The sequence below is a fragment of the Pinus tabuliformis genome, chromosome J (assembly GCF_031772625.1).
Source record: "Pinus tabuliformis cultivar Carrire ecotype Pingquan chromosome J, CPIR1, whole genome shotgun sequence".
Classification (NCBI taxonomy): Eukaryota; Viridiplantae; Streptophyta; class Pinopsida; order Pinales; family Pinaceae; genus Pinus; species Pinus tabuliformis.
Genome location: NC_142295.1, coordinates 853,548,145 through 853,568,199, shown reverse-complemented (window position 1 = coordinate 853,568,199; position 20,055 = coordinate 853,548,145). Strand labels below are relative to the sequence as shown.

The 20,055-nt window shown below is 36.2% G+C and overlaps 1 protein-coding gene across 1 annotated transcript; it reads left to right on the top strand.

Moving 5' to 3' along the window:
* The first annotated feature begins 326 nt into the window (after positions 1–326).
* On the top strand, positions 327–2,491 carry LOC149229379 (uncharacterized). The gene is made up of 2 exons (XM_089381021.1): positions 327–1,492; positions 2,353–2,491. Exons 1-2 carry the CDS (start codon positions 327–329, stop codon positions 2,489–2,491), a joined length of 1,305 nt encoding a protein of 434 aa, XP_089237147.1.
* Positions 2,492–20,055: the final 17,564 nt, after the last annotated feature.

The following is a 20,055-nucleotide window of genomic DNA, read 5'->3' as shown; positions in this document are numbered from 1 at the left end:
AGCAATTTGCTTTCCTCCAAAATCGTCAAATACATGAAGCGGTTGGAACAGCCTAGGAATTGCTTCATTCTGTTCATCTGAGGAAATTGAAAGGCATGATTTTAAAAGTTGATTTATCAAAAGCTTTTGACAGAGTAAATTGGCTCTACATCAAGATGTTATTAACTCACTTGGGCTTCCCCTATGATTATATCAAATGGATCATGTGTTGTATCACTAATGTATCTTTTAGTGTACTAATCAATGGAGCAGCTACCCCCTTTTTTCATGTTAAGCGTGGGCTTAGACAAGGATGCCCACTCTCCCCACTTCTATTTCTTCTCATCATGGAAGGATTGAGCAAGATCATCGGTGTTGAACATAGAAGGGGCAGGATAGAAGGCATTAAAATTACGGACTCCTGCATCCTCACACATCTTTTATTTGTGGATGATGTGCTCATCTTCTTGAATGGGAGCATTGGGGATATCACAACACTTCAGAATGCTTTTGGGCTATTCCAGCAAGCTACTGGTATGGCAATTAATGTCAGCAAATCCACTCTGACAGCCTCTGGCTGTACACAACATGAGATTCAATTTGCTCTCAGGCATTTTCCCTTTACACTTCTATCCATTGAAGAAGGGTTGAGATACCTTGGATATAGACTAAAGCCGCATGGATACAAAATTGCTGATTGGATATGGCTCATCACCAAGATTGAAAAACGCCTCAACATCTGGTATCACAAGTACCTTTCAAGGGATGGTCGACTGGTCCTCATCAAAGCAGTTCTGGAAGCTACACCTGTATATTGGATGACACTAGCTTGGATACCCAGAGGTATCCTAGCCAGAATCCAAAACATCTGCTGTCGTTTCTTATGGAAAGGGAACCATCAAGGAAGAATTTTTGCCTGGGTAAAATGGGATACCATCGCTAGACCTAAAAGATGGGGAGGGTGGGGTATAAAGCAGCTGGACATTTTCTCCAAAGCTCTGGCGGCAAAACTGGGTTGGCAACTTATCTACACAAACAGTCTATGGACAAAAGTTGCTACTGCCAAATACATTAGTCCCTCCTATATTATGGACTGGATCCGACACGAACAGAGAGTTAGCTCTAATATATCGATCATTTGGAAGGTTGTCATAAATTCCATCAACCTCATTCGAGATGGACTTACATGGAGAATTCAATTGGGAACCTCTGTTCGAATCGGGGTTGACCCCTGGATAGGATGTGGCAATGCACATCGACTGCCCGTAGAGTTGAAGCATTATCTTGCGGGACAAGGAATAACGAATATCAGTCACATAGTGGATGCGACGCACTCCTCTATGTTTCAACAAGCTTGGAAATCTGCACTTGACCTCAACATACCTACACAATGGCATCAGTGTTGGCTTCTTTATACTGATGCATTGACTAAGTCTCATATTCGGATCACTGAAGGAGAAGACGAGATCATTTGGGCTCATGCCAAGCATGGCAGATACACTCCAAAGGAAGGGTATTTGATCTTGATGGAATCTGAGAAGCCACATCCCATTGAGCCATGGTGGAAAGCCTTATGGAAACTTAAAGTTGTGCCCAGAACACGTGTCCTCATGTGGACAATCCTCTTCAACAAGATCCCAACAAGCTCAAACTTGATGAAAAGAGCTTTCCATGGACCGTTTTGGTGTCACTTATGCAAAGAAAATTTCGAGGACACTGAACATCTATTTCTGGATTGCCCTGTAATTAAAGAGAAATGGAGACTTATAACATCACACTACCCCTCCCTAAAATCTTGGCAAGGAAGGAATATCTCAGAGGCTTGGAGCTTATGGTGGACAGTCATAGTGGGAAGGAAAGGAACATGCCCTTAATCATGTGCTGGGCTATCTAGATAGCTCGGAATCAGGCTATTTTTAATCACAAAGCACCTCACTAGAACACAATACTGCCTAGGATCATTGTTGATTACGACATGTTACCTGAAGAAGATTCGATTCACCCCACTAGAGTCATACAACCTGAAATCATCAATAAGTCCATCCCGTGGGCCTATTTTGATGGATCAGCCCAGGATTTGGGATGTGGGGGTGGGGCAATTCTATATTTATCTGAAGTACACTACTTTAAAATTCAAATGGGCCTGGGAAGGGGAACCAACAATTTTGTTGAACTCTGCTCTGCCAAATACCTCATACAATTCGCCTTAGAAAAACAATGCAGACATCTACAACTCTTTGGGGATTCTAAAATTGTATGCAATTGGTTAAATAAAACAGCTAACTGCAATGCATACTCATTGAGGCACATATTGGCTGAGGCTCACAGGCTTATATCATTATTTGACACTTTTGTATGTCATCACATTTTCAGGGAGCGCAACACAGGGGTAGACTTCCTATCAAAGGAGGCAGCGCACAGGCAGGATGACAATTGGTTAATTCAGGAAGAGAAGGATGGTGCTTTCTACCAGCACTATCACAGGCCATTCATAGATTTACATGCAGTTTAATGGGCTCATGAGCCCGGTAGAAATTTTTTATTATATGTCTAAGTTTTTATTCAAACAGTACTATGATCGTTCTCTCTACATAGAGACAGCTTTTATGTTGATATTATGCTGATATATCAGTGCTCCCTGCGTGGAACACATATTAGTTGTTTTTTTTTGTACATCTACATACTGACAGGTTATAACGCCTCACATATGCATGTGCTAAGGCATCTACAAAATGTAATTTTCAAACGTTAATGGAAATTATGACTTTTTTCGAGGGGAAAAAAAGTATACATATAATTCTAGAAAATCATTTAATTAGGAATGTTACCTATTGAATGATTATTTTTTGTTGTTGTGTGTTTTTGCTATTGCAAGTCTAACATATCTCATTGACCATTTCTCTAGAAACACTTCCTGTAGTTTAAATATATTTTGGTTCTTAGATTCATTGGATTTTTTTTGTGTTGTAAGTAGAAAGTATGTCTATAAATTCATTCCACTAGATCCCTTATAGCTTTGTAAAAAAAATCCCCCTTCCATTAACCTCTAGCACCACTCCAGATGAGCTAAGGACCAATTCATCAACATTTACATGTTCTACATTTTTTCTTTTCTTAGAACGACATTGATCTTTTCCATCGTTGTTTCTCCCTGTAGAACATTAAACATATATGAATTAAGAGATTGCTTGAAACATGTTATCTAATATTCTTAAGTATATTATTAATGAAAATTAAAAAAAAAAAAGACTCATATTGAATAGTATTTTTTCATTCACCTGATTCATCCTTCTGCAATTTTTCTATAGGGTTTTACGCTCTTCTCCACTTAGATTAGAAATATCTTATTGACCTTCTTCATTTTTTGGCTTTGCATGACAGACACTAACCAATACATATTAGTTAAACTTGCATATAGTTCAAACATATTAATTCTGTAAAGAATTTACAAAGAAATTGTCTTCTCTGTTTTTTTCAATGTGCTATCATTGTGTCAATCAATATTTTGTTACTTAACACTTTCTCGGACATTTTTTATCAATACACAACTTGCACCATTCAATAAAAGAGCTCTGGTATCCGATGTGTTTATCACATTTATCCCATTAAATGCACTAGATGTTTAATTGTTCGACACTGTCAGGGAAAATTAAATTTTTAAAATAATTTTAAATTATTATGTGCATTTTGTAACGTTAAACGAAACACAATGATTTAACGTTGTTATTTGGAAGAGGCGCGTTCTTGTGTTATATTACATTGGGAGCAACGGTGAAATAATTGGACGTAACCAACGGTGTTATAATACACTGGTGCATTGTATTACATAGGGCGCACTGGTGTGTTATATTACATAGGGCGCACAGTGGGACATATATCCATATTTAAAAAATTTGACAGGGCCAACAAGGTTTTAATCTAATTCAATAAGATTCCCCTACTTTACATGTCAAACACCCTATATAGTAAGTACACAAACCAATTAAATCTAAAATGCCTAAAATGAAAAACCGTACTTGTGAAGTGGTGGAGGAAGTTAAACCCTAAGGTGAACTTTTGCAAGAAAAAGCAAAGGTTTAAGATAAGTATTGAATTTTTTTGTTTTTTTTCTTCTGAATTTTAATTAAATTTAAATAAGAACAAAGATTTACTGGTAAATTTTTTACTATATAGGGTTTTTAATTTATTTATTTTTGAATTGTGAATAAACCTAACAGAAATTATAAAAAAAATTAATACTAAAATTTAAATTTTTTGTTATCCGTGATTTTGAGTGAATCATCATACCTTTCAAATTCTGATCTTTCTACAATTTCAAAATATTTTGTTGCTCCATAGTGCTCCTAGTATGTCTCTCTTGCAAATTATCTCTCTTTTAGTTAAACCCTAATAGAAATTGTAAACATTTTTATTAGTAAAATAAACAATAAAATTTAAAAAATTTACTAAGTAGGGTTTTGAGTGAATCACCATACCTTTCAGCTTCTGATTTTCTAAACAGTTCTACTGTTCCAAAGTATTTTGTTGTTGCACAGTGCTTCTGGTATGTCTCTCTTGCAAATCACTCCCTTGAAATTTTGGGAAAAATAATGAAATGGTGAATAACTTTTTACTATTTAAAATACTTTATGAAATTAGATTTCAAAAATTCAATTGCCGCTCATTTTTTAATTAAAAACAAAAAAAAATCGCGGTTTTTTTTTTCAATTTATCTGAACATCAGTGTCTTCGATCATCAACTGCATTTGTGTGTTTATAAGAAAAGCACACAAACATTGTCGGGGTGCCAATTTTTTTCAACGCACCAACATGATACAATTCTTTTTTTATTTTGGAAATCCTGAAATGGTGCGATTATTTTTTTTAACACAATAGTGCAGTTTGTATTTAAAAGCAGTGGTGTTGTAATTGTTATAAGAGCACCAAGATGGTTGAATCCATTTTTATTTTCTAAAATCTCGAAACAAGTGCATACTGGCGTTGTTTTTTTCTTTTAAACGCATCGGTGCATTTTTATACTAGAGCACTGATATGATAACATAATTTTTTTTGGAATTCTACAAATCAGTGCAGGTATTAGGTTAATGCCCCAATTTCGGTATTATTTAAACGCATCAGTACACTTTGTTCTGATAAGTGCACCGGTCGTGTTTAAAAGTTATCTGAAATTTTATTTTAACATAAAATGGAATATTAACCTCAAATTATCCTTTGGGACACATCCACATAAATTATAGTAGTTCATAATATACACTTTCCGCTTAAAGTCGCCTTATTCTTGAAAAATGGTTTGAAAACTATATTGAAATTTAGGTTTTGGTTATATGGTTTTCAAGATTAATTTAAGATATGCACAAAAAAAAATTATTTCTGATTTTTCTCAAACACGAGGACAGAATCTCAATAATATCAAATTGCCAATTCTTCAAATTCCATCTCATTCCATATCGCAAATCAAAGTCCTTCAAAGAGTTATCCCTTTCCATCTCCAGTAAGTTCAAACTTTATTTATATTTCGATTATCTAATTGATTTTTTTTCAATCCATGTTAATTTGAATAAAAATATATCCAAATTTTCCCCTCATCGGGGTGATGGAGTGGTTAAGGAGCCATAATGGCGATGTTATATAATGAGAGGAGTGAGGACTGCTTATCGCAGCTCGCATGAGTGTAAGGCAGAACGTGGAGAGGTACTGCCAAGCGGACGAGAGAAGTGGGGTAAGGAATGTCAGGATGAGGAGAGGTGGTGAGGAAGGTGATGAAGAAAGGAGGGGACAGCAGCAGAAAGTGAGGAGGTATGAGAGAGGGGGTAAGGAAGGAAGGATGGTCAGAGTGAGAGAGAAAAGAACAAGCAGCATGACGAGGAAGTCAGACAAATATCCAGCACTTAGGAAATGAAATACCAGGTATGTTTATTATCTCTGCTCTGTAATTCGAATAGCAAATTGCAGTATGTCAGATGGGGTTAGAAACAAGGGTCACGGGGGGAAGGAAAGACCTTGTAAGGAGGTTTTGTTGCATAAACATTTTGGGAACCAGGGGAGAGAAGGGCCTGGCAACTCGGCTCTGAGGTCAGATAAGAGAGGGGGTATAGATATTGATAGGTAGGGGCCTGCTGAGGTCAGAACCAAGGTGATAAAGGGTAGAATGGAGAGTGTCAGTGAGGATGGGAGGTCAGATAATCCGGAAAATTTAACCAGACAGGGAGTCTGGGTAGGGGAGGGAAGCCTGAGCAGTAGAAGGGAGCAAGCCTAGGAGGGGAAACTGGGTAAGAATCTAAGAAAAATGGAGAAGATCACCCAGGGGGAATACAGATGAGAAAGGGAGTGATGCTAGTCCGTAAGGGAGGAAGTGAGAGAATTTTAATAGGCAGACCCACGGGTTCACCATATCGGGAAAGGTTCGAGAAGGGGATAGCCAACCGGAAACAAAAAGGGGAGAACGAGGAACTGATGGAGAGACAGCTCCCAGAAACCTGAGTGAAAATCAGGGGAGGGGGAGTAGGGAGAAGGGGCAGACCACCTGGAGCCCATTGGGATACTTGGGAACAAAGGAGTGCAAGCACAAGTGAGATAGTGCAAGTAGCCAGAAAGCACCAGCAATTAAGGGAATTTGGATGGAAAACTATGGTTGTATCCTGACTCAGGACTGTGCATACTGTGAACAAATAGCAGGGAGCGAAGACATGGCACAGGCAACCAGAGGTCGCGTCGAAGGGGTAGGACAAACAATGGTACGCGCTTTCAGGACAGTGACACCTCAGGCAAAAGGATGGGGCGACATCCCATGGACGAGACCATGAAGGAAGCAGCCAGAGCTTACATGAAAGACACAGATGATGGCATCAGAAAAATTATTAATGAGATGGAAGACAAGGTTAAGGCAGAGGACTCAGAGGAAGAGATGGAAGAATGGAGAGACCTTATTCCTGATCCTTGCAATACGAGAGGCAGGATGTCTCAATATAAACAAACTCTTCATTTGTATTGGATCATGAAGATGTTGGTGGGTAAGGCGGTGGAACAAGTTTCCATGGGGATGGCACTGATAACTAGGGATATGCCTGATAACAAACGGGACCTGCAGACCATACAATTCCAGCTCTGTAAACAGGATATGTGCCTGGATCGTATACAGAGACTCATACCCTATATTGTGGAGATGGCACCAGCAAACGAAGGCTCAGCAGAAGATCCAGCAATCATTGATCCAGACTAGGACGAGCCCAAGGAATAGACTGAGCATATGATCTCAGGTCACTGTTTTTTTAGAGGCTGGTTTTTCTTTTTATATGCATGTTTATGGGAACTTTGGATAAAAACTGGTTTTTAAATAGTTCTGTACATATAGCCTGGGTAGAAATACTTTTAACTTACTAATTTTGAATGGCGTATAATATGCATAGGTGGCCAACAGACTTGGTTTCCCACTGGGCAAGTTGAGGCCACCTATTGACAGTATGTGGATTCAACTTGTTTTTATATAAATAGAAAAGGAGGACCTACCTAAGCTTACAAAAAAAATGTATCCAAATTTGCAGGATCCTTATTTACGATCAAGTTCATACGCAAAAAAATATTCATCCATTTCAAAAACATCGAAGGATATTATCATAAGCAACATATCACAAGCAGTTGGTAGATGAAAATGGACAACCTATTTACCCTGCCAATTGGAACATGGCATCTTCTAGCCGTAATCTTGGAACAACAATGGTTATAATTGTTTGGTATAATGCAATTTCAACAATCCAATTTCTTTGATGTGCTTACTAATATCATTTATATTATACTAATGACATTCAATATTTTTTGAAATTAGGATTCTAATTATGATGTGCGACCCACCTACCATCTTTCGATGCACCCCACTACAATGTCAACTCAAGACTCTGAGAGGAAGCATACAAAGAATGGCTGAATCGACCACTTATTTAATTCCCACTACTTCCATATTCACCAATTAGGAATTACTATAGCAATAGTGGTTCTTCATCACAAGTTGGCAATGGGGCAATCAAATAGAGGTTGGTATGGATGATTGCTTACGAGATATGACTAACATGTAGGCAATGTTGTTAGATGCATTCCAAAATGATGAGATAGGGGATGATGCTCATATCACTAATACCTTATTCAAAAGCCTAAAATATGCTTCCACCACCCCTCTATTTGGACTTGGCGGCAAGTCAAAGTCTACTCAACTAGGGACAATGATGTTGTTGTACAACTTGAAAGAAAGGTTTGGCATGTCGAATGCATGTTTCTCGAAAATATTGAGGTAATCCACCTGCATGATCGATCAAGTCCCTTATATTTTTAGAAATATTGTCACACAATCAACACTATTAAAAATGGTTGATTTTATAAGCATTAAATATTGACATTGTACAATTATATTCCCCGCCAACTGTAGGTTATTCAAAGATAAGGTTCTTTCGAGTGATAATGTCTTGTCGAGTAGCTACGAAAAGGCAAAGCAATTGTATAAATGTTGGGTGTTGATTACATATCATACCATGCATGCTCGAATGTTTGTATTCTATATGGACGAGAATATGCAAAAAAAGAGATATGTCTGAAATGTGGGCATGATAGGTACCGTAACTACAAAAAAAAAAAATAGGTAAATCATATGGCCCTCTTCATAAGATATTGTAGCACATGCCTATAATCCAAAGGATTCAAAGGCTCTTTTGTTGCAAAGAATTAGCTATGTTGCAGGGATGGCATGCCTCACACAGAAGTGACTTGGGAGTTATGTGAATCACAACAAATTAAATAGCCATGAAGCATATAGAGGATGCATGGCTTAAAAAAATCAAGGATGAAGTACTAATTCTACAACTCAACATAGCCATGAATGGTGTCAACACATATTCCCTCCAAAACACCAACTATTATGTTTGTCCTATAGTAGTGATCAATAGCAATATCCCCAAATGGTTGTCCATGAAGAATGAACATCTTATATTCGCTCTCATAGTCCCTGGTAGAAGACAAGTGGAGAATATGAATGCCTACTTACAAAAGTTGGTAGATGAATTGAAGGAATTATGGGAAGGGATACATGTGTACGATGTATCAAGACCCATCACAACAGAGAAGAATTTTAATTTGTATGGAATATGTGCTTACATTGTACATGATTGTCTAGGCTTAGGAGTTAGCTTTGTTAAATTACTTTATTGATTTGTTTATATACGTAACAATATTGTTTCGCATATTAATTTAATTCGTTGCAATTGTTCTGATCTTCATGGTCACTAATGTGTCGGCCTGTATACAATAATTTTGCAGGTCTTGTAAAAAAAAAGTATCATGGATGTAAATGTTTAGGACCTTCTTTGAAGGCTAGGTGGTCCGACCACCTACGAAAGCCAGTGTATTACTTCTCTAGGGTATTCCTCCTAGAAGAACACCCTTACAAAAGGGCAACATCTACTTTCAATGTAAACTAGAGAGAACCCAAAGGCTTGCAATAATGACACTAGTTGAATGGCTTAGAGAATATGGGAGAGAGGAGGAGAAAGAGTTTGCAGAAATGTTTGATTCAAATGGGGAGCCTATGTTCGATGATCTAAAATTCTTCGATGCCTATGTTGAGAAATTTCCCTTTGGGATGAAAAGGAAATCTGTCTTTTATGAGATCCCATATTGGGATAATCTTAAGATTGCCCACTTACTAGATCCCATGCATATATTTAAAAATGTTTTATATTCTTTATGGAGACACATATCATTGAAAGAAAGTGGCACATTGGTTGTTAGGAAAGATCTTATTTCTTCAAAAACTAAAAAGAAACATTGGCCAAGACAAGAAACTAGAGGAGAGGTTGGTCCCTCTTAGTCTTTCAAAGAAGGTGATGTCCCATGGATTTTAAAGAAAGATGATCTTTCTTTGGCAAAGGAAGTTATAATGAGTGTGAGGGTGCCTTATTTATATGGGTCTTCACTACAACGCTGCTTCACTATGGAAGACCGTTTGTTGGGGTTGAAATCGCATGACCATTTGAACCTTCTAAGAGTACGTATGTCAAAAACATGATTTTATTAATATATATATATCTATATATATATATATATATATATATATATATAATGGGATATTTTATAATTAATTTTTGTATAATATACTATTTATTTTGCAGTTTCATTATCCTCTGCTCATCCGTGGGTGTGTGAACCATGACTTCCCGCAAGACCTATGACGTGCCATATCTAAATTATCGGAATTTGTTCGTTGGATCACATTAAAGGAGATTCATATGGCTAGCATTCCATGGAGGCATCAAGAGATAGCTGAGATTGTTTGTATGTTTGAAAAGGAATTGTCGATGAGTATCATGGACTTGCAGGTTCATATTCTAATTCATGTAGTAGATGAGGTTGAATTAGTTGGGGTGGTTTCTTGTCGTTGGATGTTCTTATTAGAGAGGTACATGAAGAAATTAAAAGGTTTGTTCAACAAAGGGTAAAACTCGAGGAGTCTATGGCAAAGGGGTATATATCATATGAGTCTTTCTATTATGACAATGAGTACATCAAGCAAATTGACAACACATTAGGTGTGATGGTTTGGGATGATGAAAGGGATGAAGAAAAAATAGAAGGGGAACTTCTCAAAATGAATGCAAAGAGGCACATGATAAAGAGTAAGCGCAGGCTTATTTTTTGTCAAATTAATACATTGTAACTATTCACACTAGACTTCGTATTAATGCATATTTTGATATCATATGTACTATGTGTGTGTGTGTGTGTGTTGGTTTGATTTCGTCAGCAAATTCAAAAATTGAAGCCATCAACAAATTCATTATTTACAATATAGAAGTGACACAACCGTGGGTCGCATTGCATGAACAAAAGAGGAGGAAATGGGACAATGACAGGAAAGAATTCAAATAGTTGAATGGTAGAAGTGTGCCTTATCCTGATCATTTAAAATAAAATATGCCAATGGCATGCCCTAAAAGTTGGGTTGTTGATCAAGTTAGAGAGAAATATAGTGCATATGGTCGTTACCCACGCACTGAAGAGGATGCACTAAATGGATTAGGTGCAGAAACTCGATAATTATAATCTCTTTCTATACACCTTTGAATTGTAACATCCATATATATTTTATATTTTTAATTATGTTCGGGTTATTAGACACATGACACTATGATTTTTTCACTTTTTTATAGGTGCCTTTGTTCCAATTTATGTGGGCATATGGACGTCATTTTCGCATGGAGGATGTTGATGATGGTTACATGACACAAGACTATGGAGTGGAAGTCCAGTTCGACCAATCTAGTCATGCTAGCCACCGCGATCAAAACCTAATGCAGGGAATGTTAGGTTATGTTGGAAATATACAAGAGACCATTCAAGTGGACTCCTCTTTGTTATAATATGTTATTTTTAGGTGCAAGTGGTGGGACACTTTTCATCAGAATAATGTAAAGGAAGATCGCGATAGTGGAATGATATCTATCAACTCTAGAACGATGTGGCATGAAGCTAGGGAGCCTTATGTTTTTTGAAAACACTGCAACCAAGTGTTTTTTTACTCAGATGTGTTGGATAGGGATTGGTATTCGTATTAAGACACGACCCTAAATTAAAACATATTTTTAGAACAACAAGGTTATCATGTCAAGCGAGGAAGATAATCAGGGTGATGACAATTGAAAGTGATATGTACTTGTGTTATTTCATAATGTATACTATTGTTGTATGCTTTTGTTTTCTTTATTTCTCTAATTATATTTTTTTTTTTTATTCGTCTTGTTACCATTTTACAATATGATTGGTAAGATTCACAAATGTTTTTATATGTTTTTTGTAGTGGAAACATTTTTACACTTAAAACTAAGTATTCCAAATTGTGTACAATAGCTATGATAATAAGGATTGAAGGTAAAAATACTTCTCAAATAGGAAAATGAGAAGAAAATAGCGAATTTAGAAATAACATTGAAGATTTACTTGAAATTTAGATACTTATTGTTTTATTAATCAATTCACATGTTTTTTCTTCTTGTTTGGTTCAAAATCAATATAAATAATTATGCAGTGATAACTCTATGAGGACTTTAACAATGAAAAAATTGTGTATTAATATGTATAAATTCTTAACATGTTAGGTAAAGTCATGTTTACTATATTTAAATTACAGTTCTTACACTATTATGTAAACTAAAAGGAAGTCTTCTGCATGTATGAAATGTTGATTACATCTTTTTATGGACCATAAGAGAAACAAATGGGCTTACATGGATGCATAAGAGGTTTTAATTTTTCTTCATGGATAATGGAATAATTTTGACTTTTCTTTTCAATGGTATTTATAAATAAAATTTGAATTAATAAAAATTGTATGTCTAAGAATTAAATGATAAATAATGTGATGGTGATTAAGAGACATTTGTTTGACTTTCAAATAGACTTGGAGATGCATTTTTCTTTCATATTTAGATTATGTAAAATAAATATCTATTTTTATGTATTTATAAGTAAATTATTTAAAGTATACATGTATTTATCATTGTGAACATGATGTAATATTAGCTAGGAGAAATGTGAAAACATGAATTTTAGTGACTATCTCGTGATAAGTATGTGGAAAAAATAATATTTTTTGAGTTGTTCATTAAGAAATAATCAAATATATTATTTTTCAAAAGTTTAAATCTAATATAGTATCATTTTTGTATTATTTAACTCATATTTATTATTAAAAAGAGTTAAATTTAAACCAATACAATAACAAATAAAGAACCAAAATAGCACCAAAATGTTATATCTTTATTACTAGAAAAACGTTCACTTATCTCTTTAAGGGAGTGTAGAAAATCTGTGATAGGTTAACCCGGTAATGAAATATAAATCAAAGTAGAATACTATAACCTACTTCTATTATCAATTTGTGGAAGCTTAAAGATCGAGTTGAACAATATAACCAGAAGAAGAAGAATCAATGGCACAATACACATGAAAATACTTTGGGAAAAGCCTCATCTAGAAACCCCACACTATTGTATTATCATACATGGTGGAAATACATAGGAATTATACAAAGCCTTAGCTCTCATAGCTAGCCAGCTCTCAGTACAATCCTCACAGATGCTCACAGGCAATCTTGGCTTCTCTCCAACCTTCCTTTCTGCCTTCTAAGCTCCTATTTCGTTGCGTTGTTCCTTGTGGATGATTTGTCTATTACCAAGTGGAAAACCAAGCCTTCAAAACTACGCAATCCTCAAGGATGAATCCTTGACTGCATGCATGATTTTTCTCCATGAGAAAACACATGCAACTGATAGTACATTATCCATGAACATTAATCTCAATTGGGTCTTTCTCAGAATAGACATGCATGAGTTTCTGATGAGGGAATCTTCAGTTAACTGGAGTAGCACTAGTTGAGTGCATTAATGCATCAACTAACTATTAACTCACTATTAGTTCCTCAAATAGTTTGGAACTAATTTAACTCGACTTAACTGAGTAAACTGAGTTAACTAATTACAACTCAAATATAACTCAATATTATCTCCTTAATTTAAGCGATAACTCTTGCATGACTTTAGAAAAACTTCTAACTTGAATTTCTCCAACTAATTAATTTAAAATAAATTAATTAATTATTTCTAGGTAGTTGTTAAGACTAAATTCGATTTTAATTCACAATTTAATTCAAGGAAAAATTAAATTGGAATACTCTTGTTGCCATATTTCAACACTCCCTCTCAACAAGAAAGAGATTACCTGCCACCCCAATCCTGTCTCTATGGAAGTCAAATTTACACTTTGATAATGCCTTTGTCAAAATGTCAGCATCTTGCTCCTATGTCAAAATATACTGCAGCAACATGATCCTCTCGACCTGTGAAAAGCCACGGGCAACATATCTTTCCTTATGCTTCTCCACACTACCATCAGCATCTTGCTTTACCTTGTAAAGCCAACAGAAACTCACAACTGTTTCTGGGAAAACTAGTGTCTTTTCAATCAACTAGCCCTCTAGGTTTGGCAGCTACCCTAGAAACAACAGTTTAAAGTAATTTGAGATTTCTTCTATGTATAATAGACAAGAGAAAGACAAAGGAACCAACCTGAATCTTCCGTTTAACTCCTTGCTTGATCTCTCTCCCCCTTGACAGAGCTTACAACTCCTCTCCATACTTATCCCACTTGGAGAGTACCTGTAGAAACACAATAACAAAGAACTGTCAAAGCATCTTGATCTATTATATCATAAGCATTACAGAATCAGAAATGTAATGAACATACAATGGCATTTATAAACAATAACATTCACAATTGCACAGTTATATGGAAGAAAACTCAAAGAACTTTATTAAATAGAAGGGAGAATTACAACCCAGTTGTCTGATCCAGCATCATCCTCCCAGCATCAAAGCCCTCTTCACCTCATGAAAAGCAAGATCACACCAACAATACAATGCTCTTTCTCAAATACAAACTATCAGCACTTCCTTGCAAATTACAAAATTCTAGCCTCCAGATCTCTCAGATGAGGGATCCATTTATAGATGTGTGCAAGGTTGTGAGTCATCTCTGGGGAATTGATTAGTGTCATTGCACTTGTTGCATTTGGTTCCACTGGGATATTTCTTGGATCTCTTACTCATCCCTGGGTGAATTCAGAGAGGAAAGGGTCATAGGAGAAGTTTCTAGAAGATTCCATGAGCATCCACTTAGCAAACTGTCTCGGACATTTGTTCATCCTTTCTTATTGCACCCTACAGAAGGCCTCATCAGTATGCATTGCACCTGGCTAGTGTAGAAGTCAGTATGCATCGCACCATGACAATGGAGCAATCAGTATGGTCCAGTTTAGGCCAATTCTGGATGGTTTTTCAGGTGGAGCTTTTGGGGAATGATGTAATCAGTTAACCATGATATTTTAGGGTATGAAACAACTCTTTTAGCGGTTAAAGAGTCCTATTTTATCGACATATAAGATTGGGGTTGAAGTGCCCAAATATTTCTATAACAACAACTGACTTATTCTCCAGTCTCAGAACCACGTCCCAAACACTGTTACGAACTATGGAGTCATACTCCTCCACCATAGCATCAACCCAAATCGTCTGCTACACTACTTCCTCAAAGGAAGATGGCTCGATCTCAACACATTCCCCAGCAAGGGCCATGTATCCAGTGTACCTCTCAGGTGACCTCCTCTATTTTTGCTGAGAAGATGGTGCTCCCACATTCTCTCTCGCATCCTCCAACAATCTGTCAGCTTCTCTTGTGTGCTTTCGTCCGTCTCTGGAAGACTCTGCTTGAGTGGATGTCTCCACTCCTAAAGCCTCTACATTTTGTTGCTCCACATCAGTCTAAGGCTCCTCCTCCTTAGGAACCAATAGTTCCTCCACAGCCTGTAGTTGGAGCTCCCTCTCAAGGGAAACTCGCATGGCCTTCTGCTCATCAAACTTGAGATTTCTGTGAACCACTATCCCCCGACTGGTAGGAAAGTACACTCGATAGTTGTGAGGTGTATCAGTGTACCCCATAAATATCCTCAACTCTATTGTCGGCTCATGCTTCTTCCATGCATCCTTTGTCACATGGCAATATACCGATGAGCCAAAGATCCTGAAGTGACCCACATCTGGTCTCTTACCGGAGAAATCTTCCTCTGGTGTCTTCATCCCAAGTATGCAATGCGGGCTTCTATTCTGCAAATAGACCACTATGTTGCATGCCTCAGCCCACAAGTGAAGTGGTAGGCCTTGGCCATGCAGCATTTCCTATGCTACCCCTACAATAGTTATGTTCTTCCTCTCAGCCACCCCATTCTGCTGTGGGTTATGAGGTGTCGTTAACTCTCGTTTAATTCCTTCCGCTACATAGAAGTCCTTAAACACTTGAGAGACATATTCTCCACTTTTGTCGCTTCTCAAGGCCTTAATCTTCTTCCCTGACTCTTTCTCGACCAAATCTTTGAAAGCACAAAACTTTGTTAAAGTTTGGTCCTTCTTCTGCATGAAATAAATCCAGCATTTACGAGAATAATCATCAATGAAAATCACATAATACCTTTGCTTCGCTGTAGATGCCATCGAGAATGGTCCACACAAATCAATATGAACTCGCTCTAAGATAGCCTCTGCTCGACTGTCTCGATCATGAAAGGAAGAATTGGTGTACTTTCCCAAGGTACAACCTTTACATGTGTCAACTTGCTCAAGTTTACCTTTGGGAAGTCTTGTAGATATCTGATGCATTATCTTCAAAGCTCCATGATGCAAATGGCCCAACCGCCTGTGCTACAACTCGCCAATGTCTTGCCTTTGCACCAATTCTGCTTTTGTACTCAATGTTGCACAATCATCTACCTCTAGTTTATAGAGATTCTTCACCCGAATCCCTATCCTCTTGGTCTGACTTGTGGCTATGTGTCTTAGGAATGCCTTTCCTTTACTGAAGACAACATCGTAGCCTTTGTCCTCCAACATCGTGACCAATACCAAGTTTTTCTTCAGTCTAGGCACATACATCACATTTGTCAAGGTAAGAGGAGCTCCATGCTCCCTCTGAAAAGAAACTGTGCCCACTCCTAAAACACTATACCTTCTATCGTCACCCATCTCTATGCGCATCTTGAGGTCTTTCTCCTCCAAGGCACTAAATAAATTTTTATCACCAGTCATCTGGAATGAGGCTCCACTGTCAAGATACTAGACACAACCCATCACCAATGACACCATTCATGCGATGAGGGTAAAGTCCATTTCGAACTGAGAGGCCAATGCCTCACCATCCTTCCGAGGATCCTTTCTTGGACTTCTTCAATGGGCAATTAGTTGCATAATGTCCCATCTTGTGAAAATTAAAGCATCTTGCTTTAGACATGTCACCCTTATTCCCTCCATGAGAAGAATTCGATTTGAAATGGGAAGCCTTCCCCTTCCCTTTCCTTGCCTTACTTGCTAAGGCCGGATTTTCTTCAACATCATTCTTGGATGAAGAAACATCTTGTGTGCTTCTCCTGATCTCCTCTTGCATAAGATCTGACCACAGTCATTCCCAATCTGGCAATTTCTCCCTTCCATTCACAAAGTCCTGGTAAATATTCCAACTCTTTGGAAGGCCAAGGAGAACGAGGCTCACCATATCATCATCGACAGTAGTTATTCCCACATTGCCAAGCTCATCTTTGCAGGTGGTGAGCTTGTTCAGATATGTGGAAATAGTAGCGCCCTTCTCCATCTTGATTCTTCGAAGCTTATCCTTGAGCACCAATTTCCTCTGATCGATACTGTTCTGGTAGAGGTCCTTCAATGTCTTCCACATTTAAAATGGAGTATCCTTCCCATGGAGACTCGAGAAAATATGGTCTCGAACTCCCTCAAGGATGATCTGTCTCGCCTTCGCCACACATTTCTTCCACTCAGCCAACTCTTGTGCATTAGTTGAAGCTGGCTTTGGGATTTCTTGATCAATGAATTCCTTCAAGCCATTGTCTTCTAATACAACCTCCATTCTATCTTTCCATGCTATGTAATTCGAGCTACCTTCCAAGGCATACTCGAGTCTCAAGCCATAGAACGCCATTGGCCAACCTTGAAGTATGATATGAATTTGATTTGCACCTGCAACCCCGAACTTCAAACTTCAAATTCTCTTCTCAGTATACTGTTCACAACTCTGATACCATGTAGAAAATTTGTGATAGGTTAACCCGATAATGCAATATAAATCAAAGCAGAATACTATAATTTACTTCTACTATCAATTTATGGAAGCTTAAAGATCAAGCTGAACAATATAACCAAAAGAAGAAGAATCAATGGCACAATACACATGAAAATACTTTGGGGAAAGCCTCAGCTAAAAACCCCGCACTATTGTATTATCATACATGGTGGAAATACATAGGAATTATACAAAGCCTTAGCTCTCACAGCTAGCCAACTCTCAGTACAATCCTCACAGATGCTCACAAGAAATATTGGCTTCTCTCCAGCCTTCCTCTCTGCCCTCCAAGCTCCTATTTCCTTGCACTGTTCCTTGTGGATGATTTTCCTATTACCAAGTGGAAAAGTAAGCCTTCAAAACTACGCAATCCTCAAGGATGAATCCTTGATTGCATGCATGAGTTTTCTCCATGAGAAAACGCATGCAACTGATAGTACATTGTCCTTGAACATTAATCTCAACTGGGTATTTCTCAGAATAGACATGCATGAGTTTCTGATGAGGGAATCTTTAGTTAACTGGAGTAGCACTAGTTGAGTGCACTAATGCATCAACTGACTATTAACTCACTATTAGTTCCTCAAACAGTTTGGAACTAATTTAACTGGACTTAATTTAGTAAACTGAGTTAACTAATTACAACTCAAATATAACTCAATCTTATCTCCTTAATTTAAGAGATAACTCTTGCATGAATTCAGAAAAACTTTTAACTTGAATTTTTCCAACTAATTAATTTAAAATAAATTAATTAATTATTTCCAAGTAGTTGTTAAGACTAAATTCGATTTTAATTCACAATTTAATTCAAGGACAAATTAAATTGGAATATTCTTGTTGCCATATTTCAACAGGGAGAACTTCCTATAAAGCAAATCTCCAAAGTAAATTCACAAGCTTTATTTTACATTTATTGATCCTCATCTTTAGAGAGAGAAATTTCTAATTTAAATTGGTAAGAGTTGTTATAAATATTAAATTTAAATTGCTTGAAAATCTCATAACTTTAGTACTAAGTTAAATTTTATAAAAATAGAATTTTTTAAGTTATATTAAATCTAAATTAATTATAAAAAATTATGACTTAACTTTTTTAAATTTAACAATGGAATGAATTTTATAAACTAATATTAAATTGGTTAAATTGTATTTTTGAATAATTTATTATTATTAATCATTTATATTAAAAATTGAATGAGTTACACATTTTCTTGAATTTTATAAACTAATATTGAATTGGTTAAATTGTATTTTGAATAATTTATTATTATTAATATTTTCTATTAAAAATTGAATGGGTTACACATTTTCATCTTATTACGAACTAGCACAACCACATTAAAAATATAAATGTGGTTGATATAGCAGAAGGCTTCATAGTTATAACCAAAAAAGTATTGCAACACGAAGAATGCTTTACTAATGCACACATTTACCTGATTAACCATGTATAAAAACGTTATGGGTCAACTTTAACTTAAGGAAAAAAAAAAGAGTTATAAATGAATGTTATAAATAATAATGAAGAACCTATCATGGATGAACTTATTAGAATTGGAATAATCTCAAATCCCTAGGAAATTGGTGGGTGGGGAACCACGTGGCACGAATCTAATTTTTTAAATTTATTAAAAGTAATTGATTATTTTGATAAATAAAATTTGCTTATATATATAAATGAATGTCTTTTGTGATCCATATTACATTAAGAAGAGTATTTTCGATAGAAATCACCTAGGAGAAATTTTTGCCGCGTTTCAAACGAGCTAATGTGTTTCATCATCTGGTCCTGATGATGAACCACACTACTAGCTGGTTTATCATCATTTCTATCGAAAAGGCTCTTCTTATAATAAATTAATGTTATAAATAATAATGAAGAACTTATCATGGAGGAACTTATTAGAATTGGAATAACCTCAAATCCCTAGGAAACTGGTGGGCGGGGAGCCACTTGGCACAAATTTAACAACCTAACAAACTCTTTAATACACTACCGTCATTGATAAACATTAATACTAAGCATATTCCCTTAAGAATCAATCTAGACCCTCAATTAAAAACAATAAAAAATAAAAAGTCAACATCCACCTTAAGTTGAAATAAGAAGCCTTCCACAACTAACTAAATTATTTACCTTTTATTATTTTTTCCTTGTGAATATTGAAATATTTTACTAATTAACATAGATTGAATATGAATGAATTATCTAAAAATAATAAAATTATTTCATAATTTTACAATCATAGTTTCAACCATACTAAACTTTGTAATTTATAAAAATACCTTTGCATTTTTTAAAAGTAAGTTGTTTTGCATGCAATTTCATGTATACAAGTTTGATATAAGTTCACCAAT